Genomic DNA, 20,474 nt, shown 5'->3' on the forward strand with positions numbered 1-20,474 from the left:
TTTTTATAAATAATAATTAATTAGCTTTTGAAGTCATTACACTACACTGTACTCACTAAATATAAATAAAGACGATATTATCATATTGCCATATTGCAAATTTCAACTCTCAGACTCGTAGACCTTAAAGATTCTATACATACTGTCACACATAAAGGCCACACCATATGGAATCTTTTAATTATTAGTTTGGGTGAAATTTGACTTTGGAATAGGTTTGTGCTTTAACATTAAAGAAAAACAAAAGAAAAGAAATGGCTCAAAATGGGTAATAATTTTTTAAAAACTATATGAAAAGGTGTTTTTTTATAAAACTTACATAAATATATCAATTTTCAGACATCTAGTTGAAATATTTTTGGAATTTAATATGAAATCGTAAAATGACAAATATTTTTGGAATTTACGTGAATACCATGTTTGATTATTTATACAGGGTGGCGCACCTCATCCGCCTCGGTTGATTATACGAAAACGGAAAGATGTAGAAACAAAATATTTTATGGGTGTATGTGGAGAGCCAATGTGCGCAATTTAAAATTATTTTGAAATATACAGGGTGTCTCAGAACTAAGATCCATACCAAAGTTATATTTTTTCTTACGGAACACCCGGTATTTTATTTCATTTTTGGATTCTTAAGCCCAAAAAAGGCATTTATTATAAGGGTTAAATATGTTTAAAATCATTGGTTTTTGAGATATTTAAAGATATTTAAATATGCATGCTACAAGAATTGATTATCGATACCTATACATTACTTTTCAGAATTAATTCTTGTGCTGAGTTTAAAGGCAAAGAAATAAACTTTACTGAAAAATGTTATTGCTTCCTTAAATTTATACAGGGGTACCAAAATGAGTGATCTATTTTAAGGATTTATTTTACATAAAAACTTTGTTATTTCAAACAACACCCTCTATTTTTTATATGAATCGAAGCAGATTCAAATGCTCTTTCAAACTATATTAGGTTTCCTATACCTATCTATCTCAGATTTTGAGTAAAAAGCGATTTTTAAATAAAATGGCAATCAAGATGGCTGGTATCGCCACGGCAATTTTCTAGTGACAGTAACTATTTTCAAAATCGACATTAGTTTATAGACTTTATTTAAATCTATACTAGTTTACTTTTATTTAATTGACCTACAGTAGTTTAATAAATAATATATTTATTAATATGTATTTATTATTCTATCAAGGAAAACGAAGAAGTAGTTCTTTGTTTTATTTTACGATAACTTGTAGATATATGGATTGCTATAAAAGAGATTACGGCAAATTCAATTTCTTCACTTCCAACGACAGGTTTCTGCCTAATAATTTTTTTATAAACTACACTGCCAACTCTGAGAAATAGGAAATAGGACAAGTAGTTTTTCAAAGGAACGCTTATCAGGAAGATTCCTATTTGGATATCTTTGAGCATTAGCTCTTGAGGCCAAGAAATAATTTTCCTCACAAAATAAAATTCCTAGAATGTCCATTCGTTCTACCAGCAGATATGGCTTTATTTTTCTTCGTAAAATAAAGAATACTTACTTATTAAACTATTGTGGGTAAATTTTAGTAAACTGTTTAAATAATAATGTCCGTACACTAATGTCGATTTTGAAAATAGTTACTAACTGTCACTAGAAAATTGCCATGTCGATACCAGCCATCTTGATTGTCATTTTATTTAAAAATCGCTTTTTATTCAAAATCTGAGATAGATAGGTATAGGAAACCCTAATACAGTTTGAAAGAGCATTTGAATCTGCTTAGATTTATTTAAAAAAATACAGGGTGTTGCATTTGAAATAACAAAGTTTTTATGTAAAATAAATCCTTAAAATATATTACTAATTTTGGTACCCCTGTATAAATTTAAGGAAACAATAACATTTTCTAGTAAAGTTTATTTCTTTACCTTTAAACTCAGCACAATAATTAATTCTGAAAAGTAATGTACATGGTGTTGATAATCAATTCTCTTGTAGCATGCATATTTAAATATCATTGCAATCAAGAACGAAATTGCAACCAAATTAACAGAAGTACCTATTGGTGTCTCCGAACGCCTTATGACCCTAAGGTATCCCATATCAGACAAAACTTACGTCAACATCATTAGTGCCTACGCTCCCACCCTAGACGCTAAAACTGAGGATAAGGATAAATTTTACCAAACTCTACAAAATGCTCTCCAACGAATTCCGAAGAACGAGCGAATTATCTTGCTAGGTGACTTTAACGCCCGTGTCGGTAAACAACAGGAAATATGGCCTGACGTATTGGGAAAACATGGTATGGGAAACGTAAATAGCAATGGTGAACGCTTATTAACAACATGCACAGAGTATAATCTTTGCATCACCAATACGTGGTTCATGTTGAAGGACAAGTTTAAAGGTACCTGGAAACATCCCAGATCAGGCCACTGGCATCAATTGGACCACGTAATCGTTCGAAGGACGCATCTAAAAGATGTTAGACTCACAAAAGCCAGAATAGATGCCGAATGCGGCACTGACCACCGACTTTTAATTTCAAAAATGAAAATCCAGTTAAAACCCAAACATCCACACTGTAAAAAACAAAACAACATGACCAGATTGAACGTACGGGGTCTAGAGAACAACAATACCGCCGACGCCCTCCGGGAAGCCATCAAAGAATCACTTCCACCGATAACTTCAATCTCAATATTGGAAGCTGAACAAGGCTGGACACAATTAAGGGATGCGATTCATAAAACCAGCGAAGCTGTTCTGGGAAAGTCCAACAAAAAGAAACAACCAGATGGTTTAACGAAAATCAACCTAATATACAGGCTTTGTTGGAACAAAAGTATAGAGCACATCAAGCAGTTACTGCAAATCCACACAACCCAAGGCTGGTAGACAACTTTAAAGTAGCCAACAACACGCTTCGGAGAAAACTACGTCAACTAAAAGATAACTGGTGGTCACAGAAAGCTAATCAGATTCAAGAGTACGCCACGCATCACGATTACCGTAAATTCTTCGAGGCTGTAAAAGAAGTGTACGGCCCAACCAAGAAGGCAAGCTGCCCAATCATGGCACAAAATGGCGAACTTCTAAAAGAGGAAGAGCAAATCAAAAACCGCTGGAAAGAGCATTACAGCCATATCCTTAACCAAGAAAATAACCCCAATATGGAAGCGCTAAACACAATACCTCAGTATAACAGCCTCGATGTATTAGATATCCCAATAACAGAACAGGAAATAAAAGCCTCCATAAAACAGCTTAAAACAACAAATCAGCTGGCTGTGACGCGATTCCGGCGGAAATCTATAAGTGTGCAAGTAAAGAACTTATTGGTCATCTTAAGGCTCTCTTCGATGTCATATGGGAAAGCGGAGAGGTACCTCAGGACTTTTGCAACGCAAATATAGTGAATATATTTAAGAACAAAGGAAGTGCATCAGACTGCGGAAACTACCGGGGAATTTCACTCTTGGCTATCGGCGGAAAAATTCTTGCAAAAATTATGTCAAACCGCCTGCACCCACATATAGAAAAATCCTTCCAGAATCGCAAACGGGTTTTCGCACTAACCGCGGCACCGTCGATTCCATATTTTCTATCCGCCAACTACAGGAAAAGTAAAAGAACAGCAGTCTAAACTTTATGTTGCCTTCATCGACCTAACAAAGCCTTCGACTCTGTGAACAGAGATGCACTTTGGGCAATTATGAAAAAGTTCGAGTACCCAACAAATTTCTTACAGTGTGTAAAAGCCTCCATAACAACAACCAGTCAAGAGTGTCACATCACGGATCACTAAGCGATCCCTTCCTGACAAATACAGGAGTTAGGCAGGGATGTGTCTTAAGCGCCCTCCTATTCAACATATTCATGGCAGCGCTCTCCATTATAGTGGACAGCAAACTGCAGGAGAGAGGATTGGGCATTAGATACAGATATGATGGCGGTCTGTTCAACATAAAAAGACTCAGGGCAAAAACACGTACAAAATTCATCACAGAACTTCAATACGCTGACGATTGCGCTCTAGTTGCAAAAACTGTACAGCAATTACAAGAAATGTTGAACACATATACCTGGGCATACGAGGCTTTGGGCCTTAAGCTAAACATCGACAAAACTAAAATCATGTGCACTCCTCCGGAAGATCACAACAATGCTATAAAAATCGGAGAAGAGCTACTGGAATATGTAGCGGAATTCAATTATCTCGGCAGTTTGATTTCGGAAAAGGCCAATATCGACTCTGAAATTCAGCACAGGATTAGCAGCGCTTCAAGAGCATTCTGGAAATTAAAAGACAGGGTTTTTTACAACCATGACCTGAGCACAAAAACGAAACTTGCAGTGTACCGAGCAATAATAATCCCCACCATGTTATATGGGAGCGAAACCTGGGTGCCGTACCGCCGACACATGAACGCATTAAACAAGTTGCAACAGAGACACCTTAGACAACTCTTAAGAATTAAATGGTTCCATCACGTCTCAAACGTATCGGTTCTTGAAAAAGCTAACTGCGAGAGTATTGAAGTCATGGTTACAAAATCCCGATTAAGATGGGCTGGTCACGTATGCAGAATGCAAGAAAACCGCATACCAAAATCACTGCTTTACGGTGAGCTTGTAGACGGTAAGAGGAGGCCAGGTGGACAACTCAAAAGGTACAAGGACATTTTCCACGAAAACTTAAAGGGGATTAATGTGCAGAATGAGTGGGAAGTAGCAGCTCACAATAGAACTCAATGGAGAAGAATTGTAACTCAGTTAACAGCGAGAACCAAAAAGTTAAGAGGCAACAAAGCAATGAGATTTTTGAATGTCCGGAGTGCGGTAGACAAATAACATCACGTATTGGGCTTTTCAGTCACAGAAAGGCTCATGAAAGAAAACGCCTTGCGTGACCATCTTCTGATGCGTGTCAAATACTCGTCAGCGAGTAATGGCAGTATAGTAGTATTTAAATATCTTTAAATATCTCAAAAACCAATGATTTTAAACATATTTAACCCTTATAATAAATGCCTTTTTTGGGTCCAAGAATCCAAAAATGAAATAAAATACCGGGTGTTCCATAAGAAAAAATATAACTTTGGTATGGATCTTAGTTCTGAGACACCCTGTATATTTCAAAATAATTTTAAATTATGCACATTGCCTCCCCACATATACCCATAAAATATTTTGTTTCTACATCTTTCCGTTTTTTTATACGAAAACGGAAAGATGTCAACCGAGGCGAATGAGGTGCGCCACCCTGTATAATATGGGTTATTCAGATTGAGATAGACTAAATAACCTAAATTATATAAATAGCAGCTAGCATAGAGTACCTATGGAAGAAACTCAGTCACATTCAAATCTAGAATGCCACTATCTAATAAAGAAAACATTCGACCAATGTGTACTACCAACCATGACCTATGCATGCGAAACTTGGACACTTAAAGCGGACATTATAAGGAAACTGTAGGTCGCACAACACTCAGTAGAACGAAATATGCAGAAAGAGGAATAACCAAGAAAGACCGTAAAGGAACAGAGTGGATACGACAAAAACCCCGGGTAATAGATGTCATCCACAGAATCAAATCTCTCAAGTGGCCATGGGCAGGACACCTGGCAAGAAGGACGCACAACAGATAGACCACAAAGATTACAGCATGGTACCCACGAGGAATTAAGAGACCTAGAAGAAGACCAAACCTAAGACGGGACCATGATATTATGAAATTAGCAGGAATCACAACTACAAAGAGAGTATCTAAATATGTGAGGGATGCTACACCATAATTGCAAATGGTTGAATAAGCTGAAGATGATGATGTTGATGATGATGATATAAGTCGAAAACGTCTATTGAATAGAAGCCTGCAACAATTAACAGTTTTTGTGTAACTAGAGATGAAAATCAACAAACTTAATTTAAATTTTGCTAACGGAATATTAAGATACGAATTAATTATTGAAGTGGTAGACAGGCAAGACTTAGCTGCTTGATTCTAGGAAATTTTTAATGTATGACTCCTTTAATGAAGTACATACTTTTTCACAATCTTTAATTCAAGTTCTTTTCTAACGTTCAAGTTCATTTAAAGTGTTTTTGTATCCTATTTAGATACTTACAAATCTGAGTCTTTTAAGTTATTTTTTATTTGTTGGGATGTACCTACTTTCTTTTTAAATATTTTTACTTATATGAACTTCTACTATTATACAGGGTTGTTCACCACATACGACACGGAGTATTGTAGCCAAACGATTAGATTTTTACAAATTCTAAGTTTTGGGTTCTGTTGAAGGACTATTAGAGCTACAATTTAAAAATAATTTTACAAGATATAGAGTGTCACAAATAAGTAAAAAATGTTATAGTTGTATTTTTCTAAATGGGTCACCCTGTATATTATTCTATTTATAGATTCTGCGATTGAAATAAAGGTAAAAATTTGATTAAGATTTATCACACTTAAACCTTACCGTTTATGAAATATTTTTAATTTTGTGAAATTGCAGTAAAAAAATTAAGGCCTCGTTTCTCCAGGGGTATCAAAAATTTTAATACTAAATATTTACTGAAGATTATTTGTTGATCAGATATTGTGTTGCAATAATAAAAATTATACTATCTTATACACAGTGTCCAACAATTTATATTAAATAATTACTAGATATAAACGGCAATAACTTGTTTAATTTAAATGGAACCCCCTATATATATTACTTGAATCAGATGCCTAATTTAATTGTCTATCAAATGGTATTATACCATTTTTATCTATCTATTCAAGTTTTCCTAGAAAATGCATTTTCTTAAAATTTAGACCTCATTTATCACTATACCCATGGAATATTGACATTTTAGATTATTTTTAAAGATGTAACACATTTTCAAAGAGTACAGATAATAATATTGTCGATGTAGTTTGCTTATTTTATTAAAAAATAAGAAAAAACTCTTTAAATATTTTGTTAGAGAGGATCAGTAGTTAATATGATCCCAGTATTCAAACAACGTTAATTGACTGTTTACGTTGATTAATAATAATTGCTCCAAGTACTAAAAACTGAGTTTTGAATTAGACAGTGTGTTAAAAAGTACCACCTTATAAATTTTATTTCATTTTTTGACGAATGCTTATTTACAACAGAGACGTTCATTTTCATGACATTATTATATTGATTTCTGAGTCAAATCCACATTTATTTAGAATAATTTATTAATTAAAACAATTAATTAAGTATGTAATTAACTGATTTTTGGGCGGAAATAATGGTAGTACATTTAATTGGTATGCTCTTTTACAAAGATTTAGAATAATTTATAGTTTTAAAATAGTTTTCTTTTTGTAAACAAATCGGCTTGTCTATGCTATTATTTTTACCACCTGTACATTTTGTACATATGTTGCTTTAAAAAAACTAAAATGTCAATATTCCATGGGTATAGTGATAAATGAGGTCTAAATTATAAGAAAATGCATTTTCTACGAAAAGTTGACGAGATATATAAAAGATGGTATAATACAATTTGATAGACAATTAAATTGTACATCTAATTCACGTAAAATATACAGGGTGTTCCATTTAAATTAAACAAGTTTTTGCCGTATATAGCTAGTAATTATTTAATTAAAAATTTTGGACACTGTGTATAAGGCAGTACAATTTTTATTATTACAACACAATATCTGATCAATAAATAATCTTCAGTAAATATTTAGTATTAAAAACTGATACCCTTCGAGAAATAAAGCCTTAAATTTTTTACTGCAATTTCACAAAATTGGAAATATTTCAAAAACGGTAAGGTTTAAGTGTGATAAACCTTAATCAAATTTACCTTTATTTCAATCGTAGAATCTGAAAATAGAATAATATACAGGGTGTTCCATTTAAAAAAATACAACTATATTTTTTACTTATTTGGGACACTCTGTATCTTGTAAAATTATTTTTAAATTGTAGCTCTAATAGTCCTGCAACGAACCCAAAACTTACAATTTGTGAAAATATAATCGTTTAGCTACAATACTCCGTGTCGTAAGTGGTGAACAACCCTGTATATTTTTATAGGTTTTTGAATGTAATTTTCACCATTTTATGAGCAACCAGTAATATTTATAACTATGAACATATGAGTAGAGTAAAACCTTTTCAGAAAAACAGATAACATAAAAATATAATAAATGCATCTGTGCCAAAAATTGGTTATTTTCTTCTCTGTAAATGTAATTTTTGAAACAAAATTAAAAATATTTAACCCTTAACTGGCGTTTGTTTCAAGTATTGTTCCTACCAGCACCAGCGGGGGGTAAAGTTTCATTGGGGTCTGTGTGGCACCACCACTTCAAGAATGTTTCATTATTAGGATGGTGGGTAGTCCAAAAAGTGGCGGTCATGGGGACGTTAATATTGAGGAAACATTAACTGAGTGGTTTAATGAACTTAGAGAGGCTATATGAAGATTATCGAGACACTGATTTTTATCTGAAGAGTAACCATAACTCCGATTCTGAATCTCTTACTTGCAGAAGAGAGAAAATTGAATAATCAATATCAGAAACGAAAGAGATGTGGTATATGTCAATGAAGAAATGACAAAAAACAAAAATCTCATGAATCAAATGTGCACGATCCATGTGCGGCAACTGCAGATTCTATGTTAACATGAACTGTATTTGAAACAGTTATGTACATTCAAAGTTTGCAGTCTTGTTGAAAATAATTTATGTTTATTACTTTAGCTTCACATTTCAGTTGTTTGTACCTTCAATAATATGGGAAAATCATAAAATATATATGTTTTTAATTTCTATGGCATTCTTAGCCAAGTTATATTTCTGTTGTCAAAAATTCCTAAAAATGCGTTTACTTAATTTTTGTGTCCGTTCTTATTAATTTATTGAAAATGAATGAAATAATGACATTGTTAGTTTACAAGTTTGAATATAATGTAAACAGAAAAACACAAAAATTCACCGCGCCAGCTGACGGGTAATAAACGGTTTTTCTCAGGTGCAGAATATTATACCATATCGGCAAGATACAGTCTTGGGTCGGTATTTACATGTCTAAGAGTAAAGCGTTATGGCGATCATGTAAGTAGGAAAGAGAAAAGAGCGAAGTGTTAATCACATAATCACTTAATCAGACGCATATCATGCACTTGGGAAAATATTAAAATAAATAAGAAAACACTTGATATTCTTTCTTTGTTCAGTACTTCTCAGGCCTGGATTAAGGGGTGGGGGCTATGGGGGCTATAGCCCCAGGCCCCGTCATTGAGAGGGGCCCCTAAATTAGGAGAATTTAAAATCGAGATTCATAGAGTTAAATCTAGATTAGTTAAATGAAAATGTACATATATTACGAAAAATACCGATTTGTAACAAAAACCGATTTTTCGTCACATATTGTTATAAATCTTCAACTTATTATAAAAGTAACTAAAACTGTATTTTAAAAACAATAAAAAAATAAAATCCAGCCTGGAACACCTGCAACAGTGCAACAGAAATATATTTAGTCTTATTAAATATATTGCAACAGCCAACTTGTTATTCTCATAATGTCAAAAACAGACTCTTTTTCTTTTCTTTTTTGGGCGGCAAAACACTTTCCCAAAAAATATCAAGATTGCTGCATAGACAATGGCTTGCTCTTCTTTTTAAATTTTTCTGGATGGATGAATTACCGAAAGCCGAAAGCGCTAGGGGAAGTATTCAGATTAGATTCCTCTTTTTTATTCTATTTGATTAGTTATTTTTGCATAGCGCATCTATGAAGTAATTGCCAATAATAGATTTTAGAAAACAAGAACAATAATATGTTTTTGAATTGTGTAGTGTATACCAGTATTTTAAAAAATGTCATGTAGAAAATATCTTAGTGGATTTGCTAAACGTAAGGTAGGAATCAGTTTTAGCCTTATTACGCATTTACTGGATATGATCATTTATATAATAACTTTGGTATTAACAATCCAATTTACAATAACTTTCTTAAGTTTCTTCTTTTAAAAATAAGCGCATTAATATATAATAGGTGCCTATATAGAGGCCGTAAAATACTATTCCTTTTTTAAAAATAAACTTTATGAAAAATGAAAAAGAATTCCCGTATGCTCATAAAATATAAAAAATTCGAGAACTACTCTAATTTTGAAAATTGCTAAACAGTACTCGTATTAATGAGAGATATTGATGTTTTAAGAGTTTTATGCCTTATTTTAAGCAACATTTTTCAATAATATATAGTGTGTTCCGAAACTATTATGCCAAAATGTAAGGATTGGTAGATCTCGCCAAAATATTTTGAAATTGGATACTAATGGTCGGAAGAGCGTCGTTTTCAAAATAGAAGGTGTTAAACTTTTAAGAAAAAATCTATACAGGGTGGCCCACCGAAAACTTTCCACCCCGGGTTTCTTGCTTGTAAATAAATAATTCGAAAAATGCTCGGACAGTCGATTTTGTTTTTCAGGGAGAATTATTTTTTTGGTATTTGCACCCTCTTTGCTTGCACCCCTTTGACGGAGTAGCTATCACCCTTAAAATTTTAAATGGAATAGGGGGTCGAGTGATACCTTGTTTTAAAGGTCTTTTGAGTCTTTTTATATCTGTAGAGTTTGAAGTCTCTATTGCAATTCGCGTTGAATGGTACGCCAAATGGTACTTTTTAAATAAAATTAATATTATTTTTGAAATCCCCATTCAATTTACAACATATTTTATTTCTTGACCTTTTTTGTCCGACGCACCGTAGGGTGGTATACAGTGGTGTAATAGATATTAAAAAAGATCGATTTTTATTAACACCCTGTATTTTGAAAACGACGCATTTCCGACCATCAGTTTTAGATTTTGATACAATAGTTTCGTAACACCCTGTATTTTTAAATCTACGAAAACTTAGGGATATTTTAAATTAATTTCAGATTCAAGAAGAAAACTAAAGAAAACTTTAAAATTGACTAAAGTAACAGACTTTTTTAGTATTTGCGAAACCCCTTTAACGTCAAATTCTGAGTTGAATAAAAATCAAGATCATGAACAACTGCCTTCCTGTTCAACTTTAAGCAATATTAGTTTAAGTGAAAATAACAGCAATGAGGAAAAAATAATCCGACCTGGGGGCCCCAAGGGTAGCCTATAGCCCCGGGCCCCCTAGGACCTTAATTCGGCACTGGTACTTCTTATTGTACTAAGGATATTGGCTGTAATCTTCCTACACACGAAAATCGGCACCCAAGCGAGACTACCGAGCCAAGTTTTTACAGTTCTACCAGCTCTGTTAAAATTTTGCTGATATATTTATTTATTCTTTCGCGTCTTAATTAAATCTATTACCTTTTTCAAGAGATACAAATTTTTAAAATAAAACATTCGTAATGATATAAATTTTACAATAAAAAGTATGGAACTGATACGGAACGGAAGCTTACGTATAGTGTCAATACAATAAAAAATACGGAACGGATATGGAATGGATATGGAATTGAAACGGAAGGTATAGTGAGAACCAAACTTAAACTGGAAGTGCTGGGAAGTTGTCAACTGCTCTATATGACGTAACAAGGTAAAATGTGGTAGGTAACTGTGAATTGTGCTAATTTTGACACACTGTATATAGATATTTAGGTTTATTAGCAGCTTCGTTTCGTATTTATTAAAGTCAAGGTAATCGTTGTTTACGTTTTGCGTTTAAAGGTCACATTTCTGATACTTGTTGTGAACGGGAACATTACTGTCATTGTTTATCCCTAACAAAATGCATATTATACGAATGTCATTATGTACCTACTTCCAGTTTTATAAGAATTTACGTAATAATTATTCATATTATCTAGTTTCAGAATAAAACACTTCAATATTGGAATTAATTTTAACACTATTACCCAACATTTATATTTGCAAAATGACTAGAAAATTAAAAAAATATGTAACTGTCATTGAAAATAAGCAATCTGGACAACGCGTGTTTCAGATCTTTTATTTTTTTTTTGTCTAAGAGAAATTATTGATTTTAATAAGCAAAATTATTGATTTTCAAAAATGTTGCTTACTTTTAACCAAAATATATCTCAAAAACTAATAGAGATTATGATTTAAGACAACGAGCTTTTCAACAATGTACCACACAAGGTAGGTTCGTATTAAAAAAAGTGGAGTGACTACCATTTAAGAGGTAAGAAAAAGGGTAGAAATTACTAATATACAGCTACATATTTGTAAAATAAAACTACTTTTATGTTGTGGATAACACCACTAAAAGCGGCATCAGAGAAAACTTTGAAATAAAGATCGCTGTCATTTTATATGTAAATTATATGGGCATCTCATCGAACGTCACTTCAAAGCCAACTGAACGCCGTTTTTTCGATCACACGGTATTATAACCTCTTATAAAACATAAATTAACACTAAGTGCACATACAGAATCTATAATACATGACATAGCCAAGTATGCTTTCAGATAAAGAGTAGTTTTAAATCAATCATTCTGTTGGATCACACGATGTTCGAAAATCTGCTTAAATTATTTATTACATAACACTATTGAACGTTCCTATTTTTATTTTTAGTACCGGTTAGTTTATCAAGGTTACAATCTTCAGTGGAAATATAAAAATAAAAAACCGACAAAGTGAAATCTAACTCACAATGATTTCCAATTTTTTAAACGCTTTATTATCCTTATTTTTAATAATATTTTGTGATAGTTTCAATAATTCAATTAATTGATATTATAATAAAGTAGTAGTGCCTATTTTTCAAGTTTTATTTCTTAATTAATGTTTTATTTTATGTGTTTTTAATCGACAATTGATACCACCTTGATATATAGGCCTGACAACTTACGCATGACGTCATCAGCTGAAGGCACAGTGGGTATTAATACAGAGCCATCATCAATGACTGAAATAGTAGGCAAAACTGTGTTAGGGGACTTTAGGATTAATGATTGGTACTGATACTAAAAGAAATTATCGATCAAAAATATTTTAGCAAAATATGTCAATTTACTGAGCTCAATTTTTTGGCTTTTCTTTATCTTCTTGAAAATTTACAAGTTGTGACTTCGTTATTTGTAAAATCGACATATTTTTCAATGTAAGTAAATTAACTGTTCTTCAATAGACCTAATGTTCAACATAGAAAAGATATGTCCTGGGATTTTCTTTACAAGAGGAAAAGCTTTTTTATTATTGACACTTTGAGAAGAATGCATTTTTCATAAAAAAAATTGCTTGTTTTAAAATGTCCAATCCCGTTTATACTTGTACCAATTTCCATACCGTTTGAGAAAAAAAACAAGAAAATATAGTTAAATTTGTTCTCTGTCTTAAAAATCAAAACGCATTTCTGTAGTAACATAATTTCGTTTTCATCCCGTGATTGATTGTTATTGACAGAATTTTATTCACGTCATATTTTTTAAAATGTTAAAGCATATATTTTAAAATGTTGAAGAAGCAAAACATTTATTTAGTTCAATGCTAGGGAAAGGGTGATAATAGTTATCGGATAATGTGATACTTTCACAACAGCAAAAATCTGTTCAAATCCTTCAATTTAATAGCTGTTAGTAAGAAGATTCACTTCACATATGCGCCACATGTAACACACAATTTTTTTCCTTCGTGTATAATATACTGTTTAAAAAAATTGAATATTTAATGTTAAAACAAATCTTCAATCTAAAATTAGACTCCTTTCTGGTGACTGGTGCGGATCGAAATTTTTCGTCTCTGACATCAGAAATCTGGAGATTTCTGGCATACGTGTAGTCACCTAGTAACGTTAATTGTAAATATTCCTTGGCTTTCCTCACGAAAGTTCACCTTACGCAAGAAATCGTCACCGGGGAGACCTTGGCAGAGAATAAATGGTTTGGATCAGCCAGCAACTTATTTTTTTAAAATAAACTGTTACAACTTCCCGAAACGCAAATGCACGTGTTTCGTTAATGAACCTACAGCTTTTGTGTGGATTGTAAATAAAAATAACTGGCTAGTCTCCTAGCGGGCACTTTCACTCTCTCAGAAAAATAAGTAAATCTAGAGAAGTTCTGAAATATTTCTTAGTTAAAAGCTTCATTCAGAACCTCGCAATTAGTGGAATAAATTAGTGATTTCAATTACACTTTATTCTTTTTAGTTAACGATCATTCACAATGTCTAAAAAACACAATTAAAATTAACAGCTTGCGGTAGTCAGTTTATTATGCCAAACACACATGCCAAATTTGAAAAATTTAAACAAGCCGATTAAGTAATATTAAGAAAAATTGCATCTGTCTTTAAATTAAAACTGAACAGGTAACAATGCAAAACCAGATAAATATCAATATACCTTCTAAGTTGTCAACCTATGATTTTTCATTGTCAAATGTAATCTGTTGTGCTCATAGATAAAGGAAATAAATTTAGATTGGAATTCCCGTCAAAATTTCGGGTCGCGACCATTGTACGCGATCTGGCGCTGCTATAGCGATTGCTACTTTAGGTTGCTAAGAACAACCGTAAACAAAAACAGAAATAATTTTCTCTTGTCCAAATCTCTTGTCAAAGTCAGAATCTTCAAAAATTATAAAATATTTCAAAATATAAACCGCTCTAATCGAAAAAATTCCGAAAATGTTTAAAGCGTCCATTTTCAAAGTAATTATTGCTACCTTGTGAGTTTAATTTAAGTATTATTTACTCAAACCCGTGACAATTGTGAAAAAGTAGAATTAAAAACTTAAAAAGCTGTGCTGTGAACTGCAAAAACCATCGTGGATCGTGTCATAACGTCGATTTCCAATGTTTCATAGATATTTCATACATATCCTTATAATAAAATAAAGTTCCTTGTATCCAACACACTGTATTTTATTTATAGAATTAAAAGAAAATAATAATAAATTTGAATAAATAATATTTGGCGATATAATTCCGGAAAAAGCCGAACCGCTCCGAAATTTTCAAAAGCTTTGGGTCACGACCGTTGCAAGAATAGCACCAAATATTGTTTACATTGTCCTTATGGGCACTTTCCAATCTAAACTTGTTTCTTTATCTATAGTTGTGCTGTCTACACTACTACGTTATAGTACCTACGGTTAGTGTTCCCGAATTGCATTTTTGTAATTTAAAACTGGTTCGGATAAGGCAAAAGCCTAATGTTTCGAAAATACAATTTGACATTGACTGGTTTTGTATTGTTATCTGTTTAGTTTTAATTTAAAAATAGATGCAGTTTTTCTTAAATTACTTAAAATCGGCTTGTCTAAAATTGTTCAAATTTGGCATTTGTATTCAGCATACGCACATACGCAGGCCTTTAAATAACTTATTTACAGCTTCGCTGTAAAATTAACAGGGAAGCCAATATTTGGACAGTTCCAAATTTGCGATTTCTTATGTTTCAACTACGATGCACCACCCGGTATATCTTAGCCTCTATGTTGACTTATTTCTCTGATTTCGCTATACTATAAGAAAAGCATTAAACATTTTTTTAAATTATATTAAGACGTTTTTGATAAAATCAGATTCGTTTGTCAGAAAATTGTATTAGATATAGGGAAAAGCAATCTCAAGGTCTGCTGGTTAATATTTATTTATGATAACACCTATTTTATCAGTATGTAATTTTATTAAACAGTACTATAGAGGGAAAACTGTGTTTTTTATCAATTACGATTCAATTTTATGTTATCCCATCTCGTATCCTACATGATATTCATTTCCCTAGTCATTAGAAATATTTACTTCATAAAAATAATTAATCTGTTGATTATTATTGTGATACTAGCTCTAATACTCTGTGGTTATACCAACTCATACTGACGTGGTTCAGCTCACGGGCCAATAATCCTAACCGAAAAATGCTAGTTTGCTACCTCTTTATTAAAAAGTCAGACCGTATAGATAACACAAAATAAACTTTCAGTCACGTCATTAAGCTTGACCGACACAGCATTGCCCACTTTTGTATAATTTCTTTTAATCAAAATATTTAAGAAAATAAGAATAAATTAATTATAAATATACACGGTGAGTCTTAAATAAGTGCAAATATTTTCAGGGTTGTTAGATATCTATAAAAGAAACATATTTTCTCTTTACCGTTTTTCAAATAAATCCAAAATTAACCGGCTATGTTACTAAGAAAATTTCCAAAAAAATAATTTTTCCTAAAATTTTGAAAACCACTGGATCTTTTCTGGGTTTTCTTTCTTGTAAATTTAGTCTACTATGTACCTATGTTGCCATTTTTTCAAGAAATTACGTTTTTTAACTAAAAACCAAAAAAATTTCCACATTTTTTAAAAAATTCCAAATTTTGAAAAAAAAAAACATATTTCGTTAAAAAATTAATAATCGTATTTCTGGAGTCGAAAAATATTTGCACCGAGGGGTGTCTCACTATTGGAATTACCTGTACATTTTCTTGGCAGTCGCTGGCAGTCATTGGCAGTCTTACGGCAGTCGCCTATAATAATTACATGGCAGTCATAGGCAGTCTTCTTCGCAGTCATTGGCAGTCGCTTGGTATTAAAACGATATGTTGGCAGTACATGTACATTTTTTACCCAAGTGAGACACCCCTCGATTTGCACTTATTAAAGAGTCACCCTAACCAAAAAAATTTAAGCCTAAAGTATTACGACCCAATTCATTTAAACCAAAAACTCGTAATAAAAAAAACTAAAATCTCAAAACAAATGACAATGTCAGAAAATAAATAAATAAATGTGACACCTTGACAGTCATGTATATTTTTTATAGCAGAGCTACCACCTAAACCGCCACAGGAAATTTAAATTCCAGTTAGTCAGCCAAATTCGGGTGGTATAGTCTGTGAAACGAATAACTTTGAACCTGACAGTTCCCGCGGGCTTTTCTAGTGTTAATTTTATTAGGTTAGCAACTTGCGGCCATGCTGATGCCGTCTCTAATAGAACAGCCCCGGGGCGAGATTTATGACGTCATGCTAGTTAGATACTACGGATTAATTATGTTGTAGAATGATGGAAAACATAATTATTCCTCGTATATGTAATTTTTAGGATTATATTCGACACAAATTTTAGAATAATTTTACATATAAAATGACAGCGATCTTTATTTCATAGCCATCGCTGACGCCTTTTTTTCTATGATATTGTATTATTTGTAAATATAATTTTTCGAACACTGATGCTTGCAAAATATACATATAAATTTTGTGAATGCAAATAATAATACATCACTATTAGTAGATATTGAATATTTTTGTTAAATTAGATCGATTTTCAAAAACCAAAATTTAAAATATATTTTACCCATTATCTTATGTACCTATTCATTATTTGTATATTGTAAAACATTTGATGCATTTGTATGGTTCATAGTTTATTTGTCAAGTATTTATTACTATAAATAGGTATATATATATATATATATATATATATATATATATATATATATATATATATATATATATATATATATATATATATATATATATATATATATATATATATATATATATATATATATATATATATATATATATATATATATATATATATATATATATATATATATATTGTATTTATTAACTGTATATTATGTATATTTTATGTAAACTATATCATTTTTAAAATACAAACCAAAAGTACGAGGAATAATTATGTTTTCCGTGTATTCTACAACATATTTATTAATCCGTGGTATCTAACTAGCGTGACGTCATAAATCTCGCTCCGAGGCTGTTCTATTAGAGACGGCATCGGTCTGATATTTAGAAATGTCAAAGGCTGATGACATTTTAGTTTTGTCAATTATGACATTTTGCGTTGATTTTTGCAAGAAGAGGAAGAACTGTCACCTGTTTTATTATTTTCCTTTTCTATTTTACGAAAGTATAAAAGAGTTACCTATCTGATTCGATCAGGCACTCATTTTAAAGAATATCAGTAACTTTTTGGATAGAGGGCTTTTATATTTGCCATGTTGGTAAAAAATAACGGTCAAAATTTAAGGTTATTCATTTTATAGACTATAGCTCTGTTGCTGTAAAAAATGAAAAATTTATTTCCTGACATTGTCATTCGTTTTGACACTTTAGTTTTGTATTACAAGTTTTTGGTTTAAATAAATAATTGTGTTGTGATACATTAAGTTTAGAAAACTTTATTAGCAGACTTTGCAGTCGAACATTGTTCTTTTTAGAACCGCTAAGTGTACAATATGCCGCATCAGCTTAACAGCCATTGCACAAAACTTATCCCAACCTTATGACAATATTTTGAATAGGAAAGCGGTAGTAATGACCCTTTATGTTCCTTAAGGAGGTGCGTTTTGTCGGTGTAAATAATAACTGTTTATATATTTATAATTAATTTATTTTTGGTTCCTAAAATATTTTGATTAGAAGAAAATATGTAAAAGTGGGCAACACTGTGCCGGTCAAGCTTAATCACGTGACTAGAAGTTTATTTGGTATGATCTATACTTAATACGGTCCATACTAAATTTTCCCATACGCAATGTTGGATCATATGAATAAAACAAACATTAAAAATCGTTCTCGTACGTGAAATATGCGTATAGCACTAAGTATTTAAATCAACAAAAATGACATGTTTCATATTGACAAATAAAATTATTTACATTTAGACCGGTCGAAAAAATATTTAAAACAAATTTTAAACGAACTATTTCGTTTCCCAGTACGACTTCATTATTTTTAAACAATATCCTTCGCATTAATTTAATAATAATTATAATTTAAATTATCCACAATAAACTATAACAATTATATCACACAAAGACACCTTCAGAGTGATCCAACCACTTGACCTTTTCCATTTGAAAACTTAATTTAAACAGCGAAAAAAGTAAATTACAGTTATAATTTATATTCAATATTTGAATATTTAATTTGTCTGTCTTTTTTAATATCGCCCTGGAAATCACACAACCAATTTAATCTTACCTTGATTAGTGATAAGGCAATGGCTGTGGCCTTGATTTTTCCCAGGAGCGTTGAACATATCGTTCTGATGAACTGATGAGGAACTACGAAAATAAGAATGTCGGCGTCTTTGGCAGCATCAACTACGTCTGGAACAGCAACCTGGAAGTGTTGAGGAATATTAATAGAACAATTTATAAAAATGAACAAAATGAATTCTTGTGATTCATTCCAGTTAAAATATCGCCTATTTGCTTGCTCTAAAAAACTTACTAACACTGCTATATCTTTCTTTCGTGTCATTGCTTATTAAGATATACATGGTGTTTCAAAAAATATGTGTAATCTCTCGTGGGAGATTCCTCACGTAAAAATAGGATTTATTTTTATATCAATATAGTTCAGGTTTTGCTTTGTTTTGTATCTACAGGGGGTTAAAGTTTTATTTTCTTTTTCGATTTATTATAATTTTCTTTCAAGTGCTTTTAGCGATTCGAATGAAATTTTGGGGGTAAAAGTTACTATAAGTGCGACTTATTTTAATAATAAAATATTTAAAAAAAATGTCGACAGATTTACCAGAGACGTGCATATTGGTTACCACTGGAACATTTTTCTAAAAAAATCATGTGCGCCATTCACGTTTTTCTCTTGTTAGCAACATCGTGTAGACCTTTTAATTAAAAAAAATAAAGGTTGCTATTAGACTTGGATTAAGGCAAATTAATAAAATTGCGTTTATCGCATCAAGGAAACTAAAATTATTAAAAACTGGCATTAAACGGTCTACACAACTTTGCTAAAGAGAGAAAAAAAGTCAGTGACGCACATGTTTTTTTTAGAAAAATATTCCAGTGATAACTCATATGCATGTCCACCAAAATACTTTATTAGCATTAACATATGCTGCACTTATAGTAACCTTTTTTACCCTAAAAATTTCATTCGAATCGGTAAAAGCACTTCAAAGGAAATTATAATAAATCGAAAAAAAAATAAAACTGTTTTAAAGAATTAATTTTACATTTTAATTTTAAAAATCAAAAACGAGATAAGGATATTTAAAAAGTATTTTAATATAATTTTGGACTAATTAGGAATAATTTTAAATTGCAGTTTTAACTTATGAGTTATTGTATAAACGGGCGAGAAATAAAATATGAAATACATTAAATCAGGATAAGCACAGTACATTTTAGAAAATGTCAATTTTTAAATGGGATATATTATGATATTATGGTTTTAGCTCAGAAGATTTGTCATTTAATTATTTTCTCATATAATTTAAATTATATTTTTGAAGTAAAACTTCTTTACGTGCGCCGGGAATAAAAATTCAAGGCCGTGACACACGAGCTACTAAGGTGACATGCGAGACGAAAAGTGGTAACGATTGAAAAAGTGGTAAACCAATGAGGAAGTTGAGATGGGTCTTGGGAGCGTCGTAACTCGGGCCCTATATGAGGTAGGGGGCCGAAACTCGGAATGCCATTTCGAAGAGCCCCATCTTTTCATGATATTTT

The 20,474-nt window shown here is 31.6% G+C and overlaps 1 protein-coding gene across 3 annotated transcripts in view; it reads right to left on the reverse strand.

The window, feature by feature from the left end:
• The window catches only part of LOC115881347 (glycerol-3-phosphate dehydrogenase [NAD(+)], cytoplasmic), a 46,538-nt gene that overhangs the window by 24,170 nt on the left and 1,894 nt on the right, over positions 1-20,474 (reverse strand). For all 3 annotated transcript variants that reach the window (XM_030898794.1, XM_030898792.1, XM_030898793.1), the window contains exon 3: positions 18,973-19,113. In XM_030898794.1, coding sequence (XP_030754654.1) covers positions 18,973-19,113 — 141 coding nt within the window. The remainder of the gene's footprint in view (positions 1-18,972; positions 19,114-20,474) is intronic.

Source organism: Sitophilus oryzae, unplaced genomic scaffold (genome assembly GCF_002938485.1).
Source record: "Sitophilus oryzae breed Bouriz unplaced genomic scaffold, Soryzae_2.0 scaffold_1716_pilon_pilon, whole genome shotgun sequence".
Taxonomy (NCBI): domain Eukaryota; kingdom Metazoa; phylum Arthropoda; class Insecta; order Coleoptera; family Curculionidae; genus Sitophilus; species Sitophilus oryzae.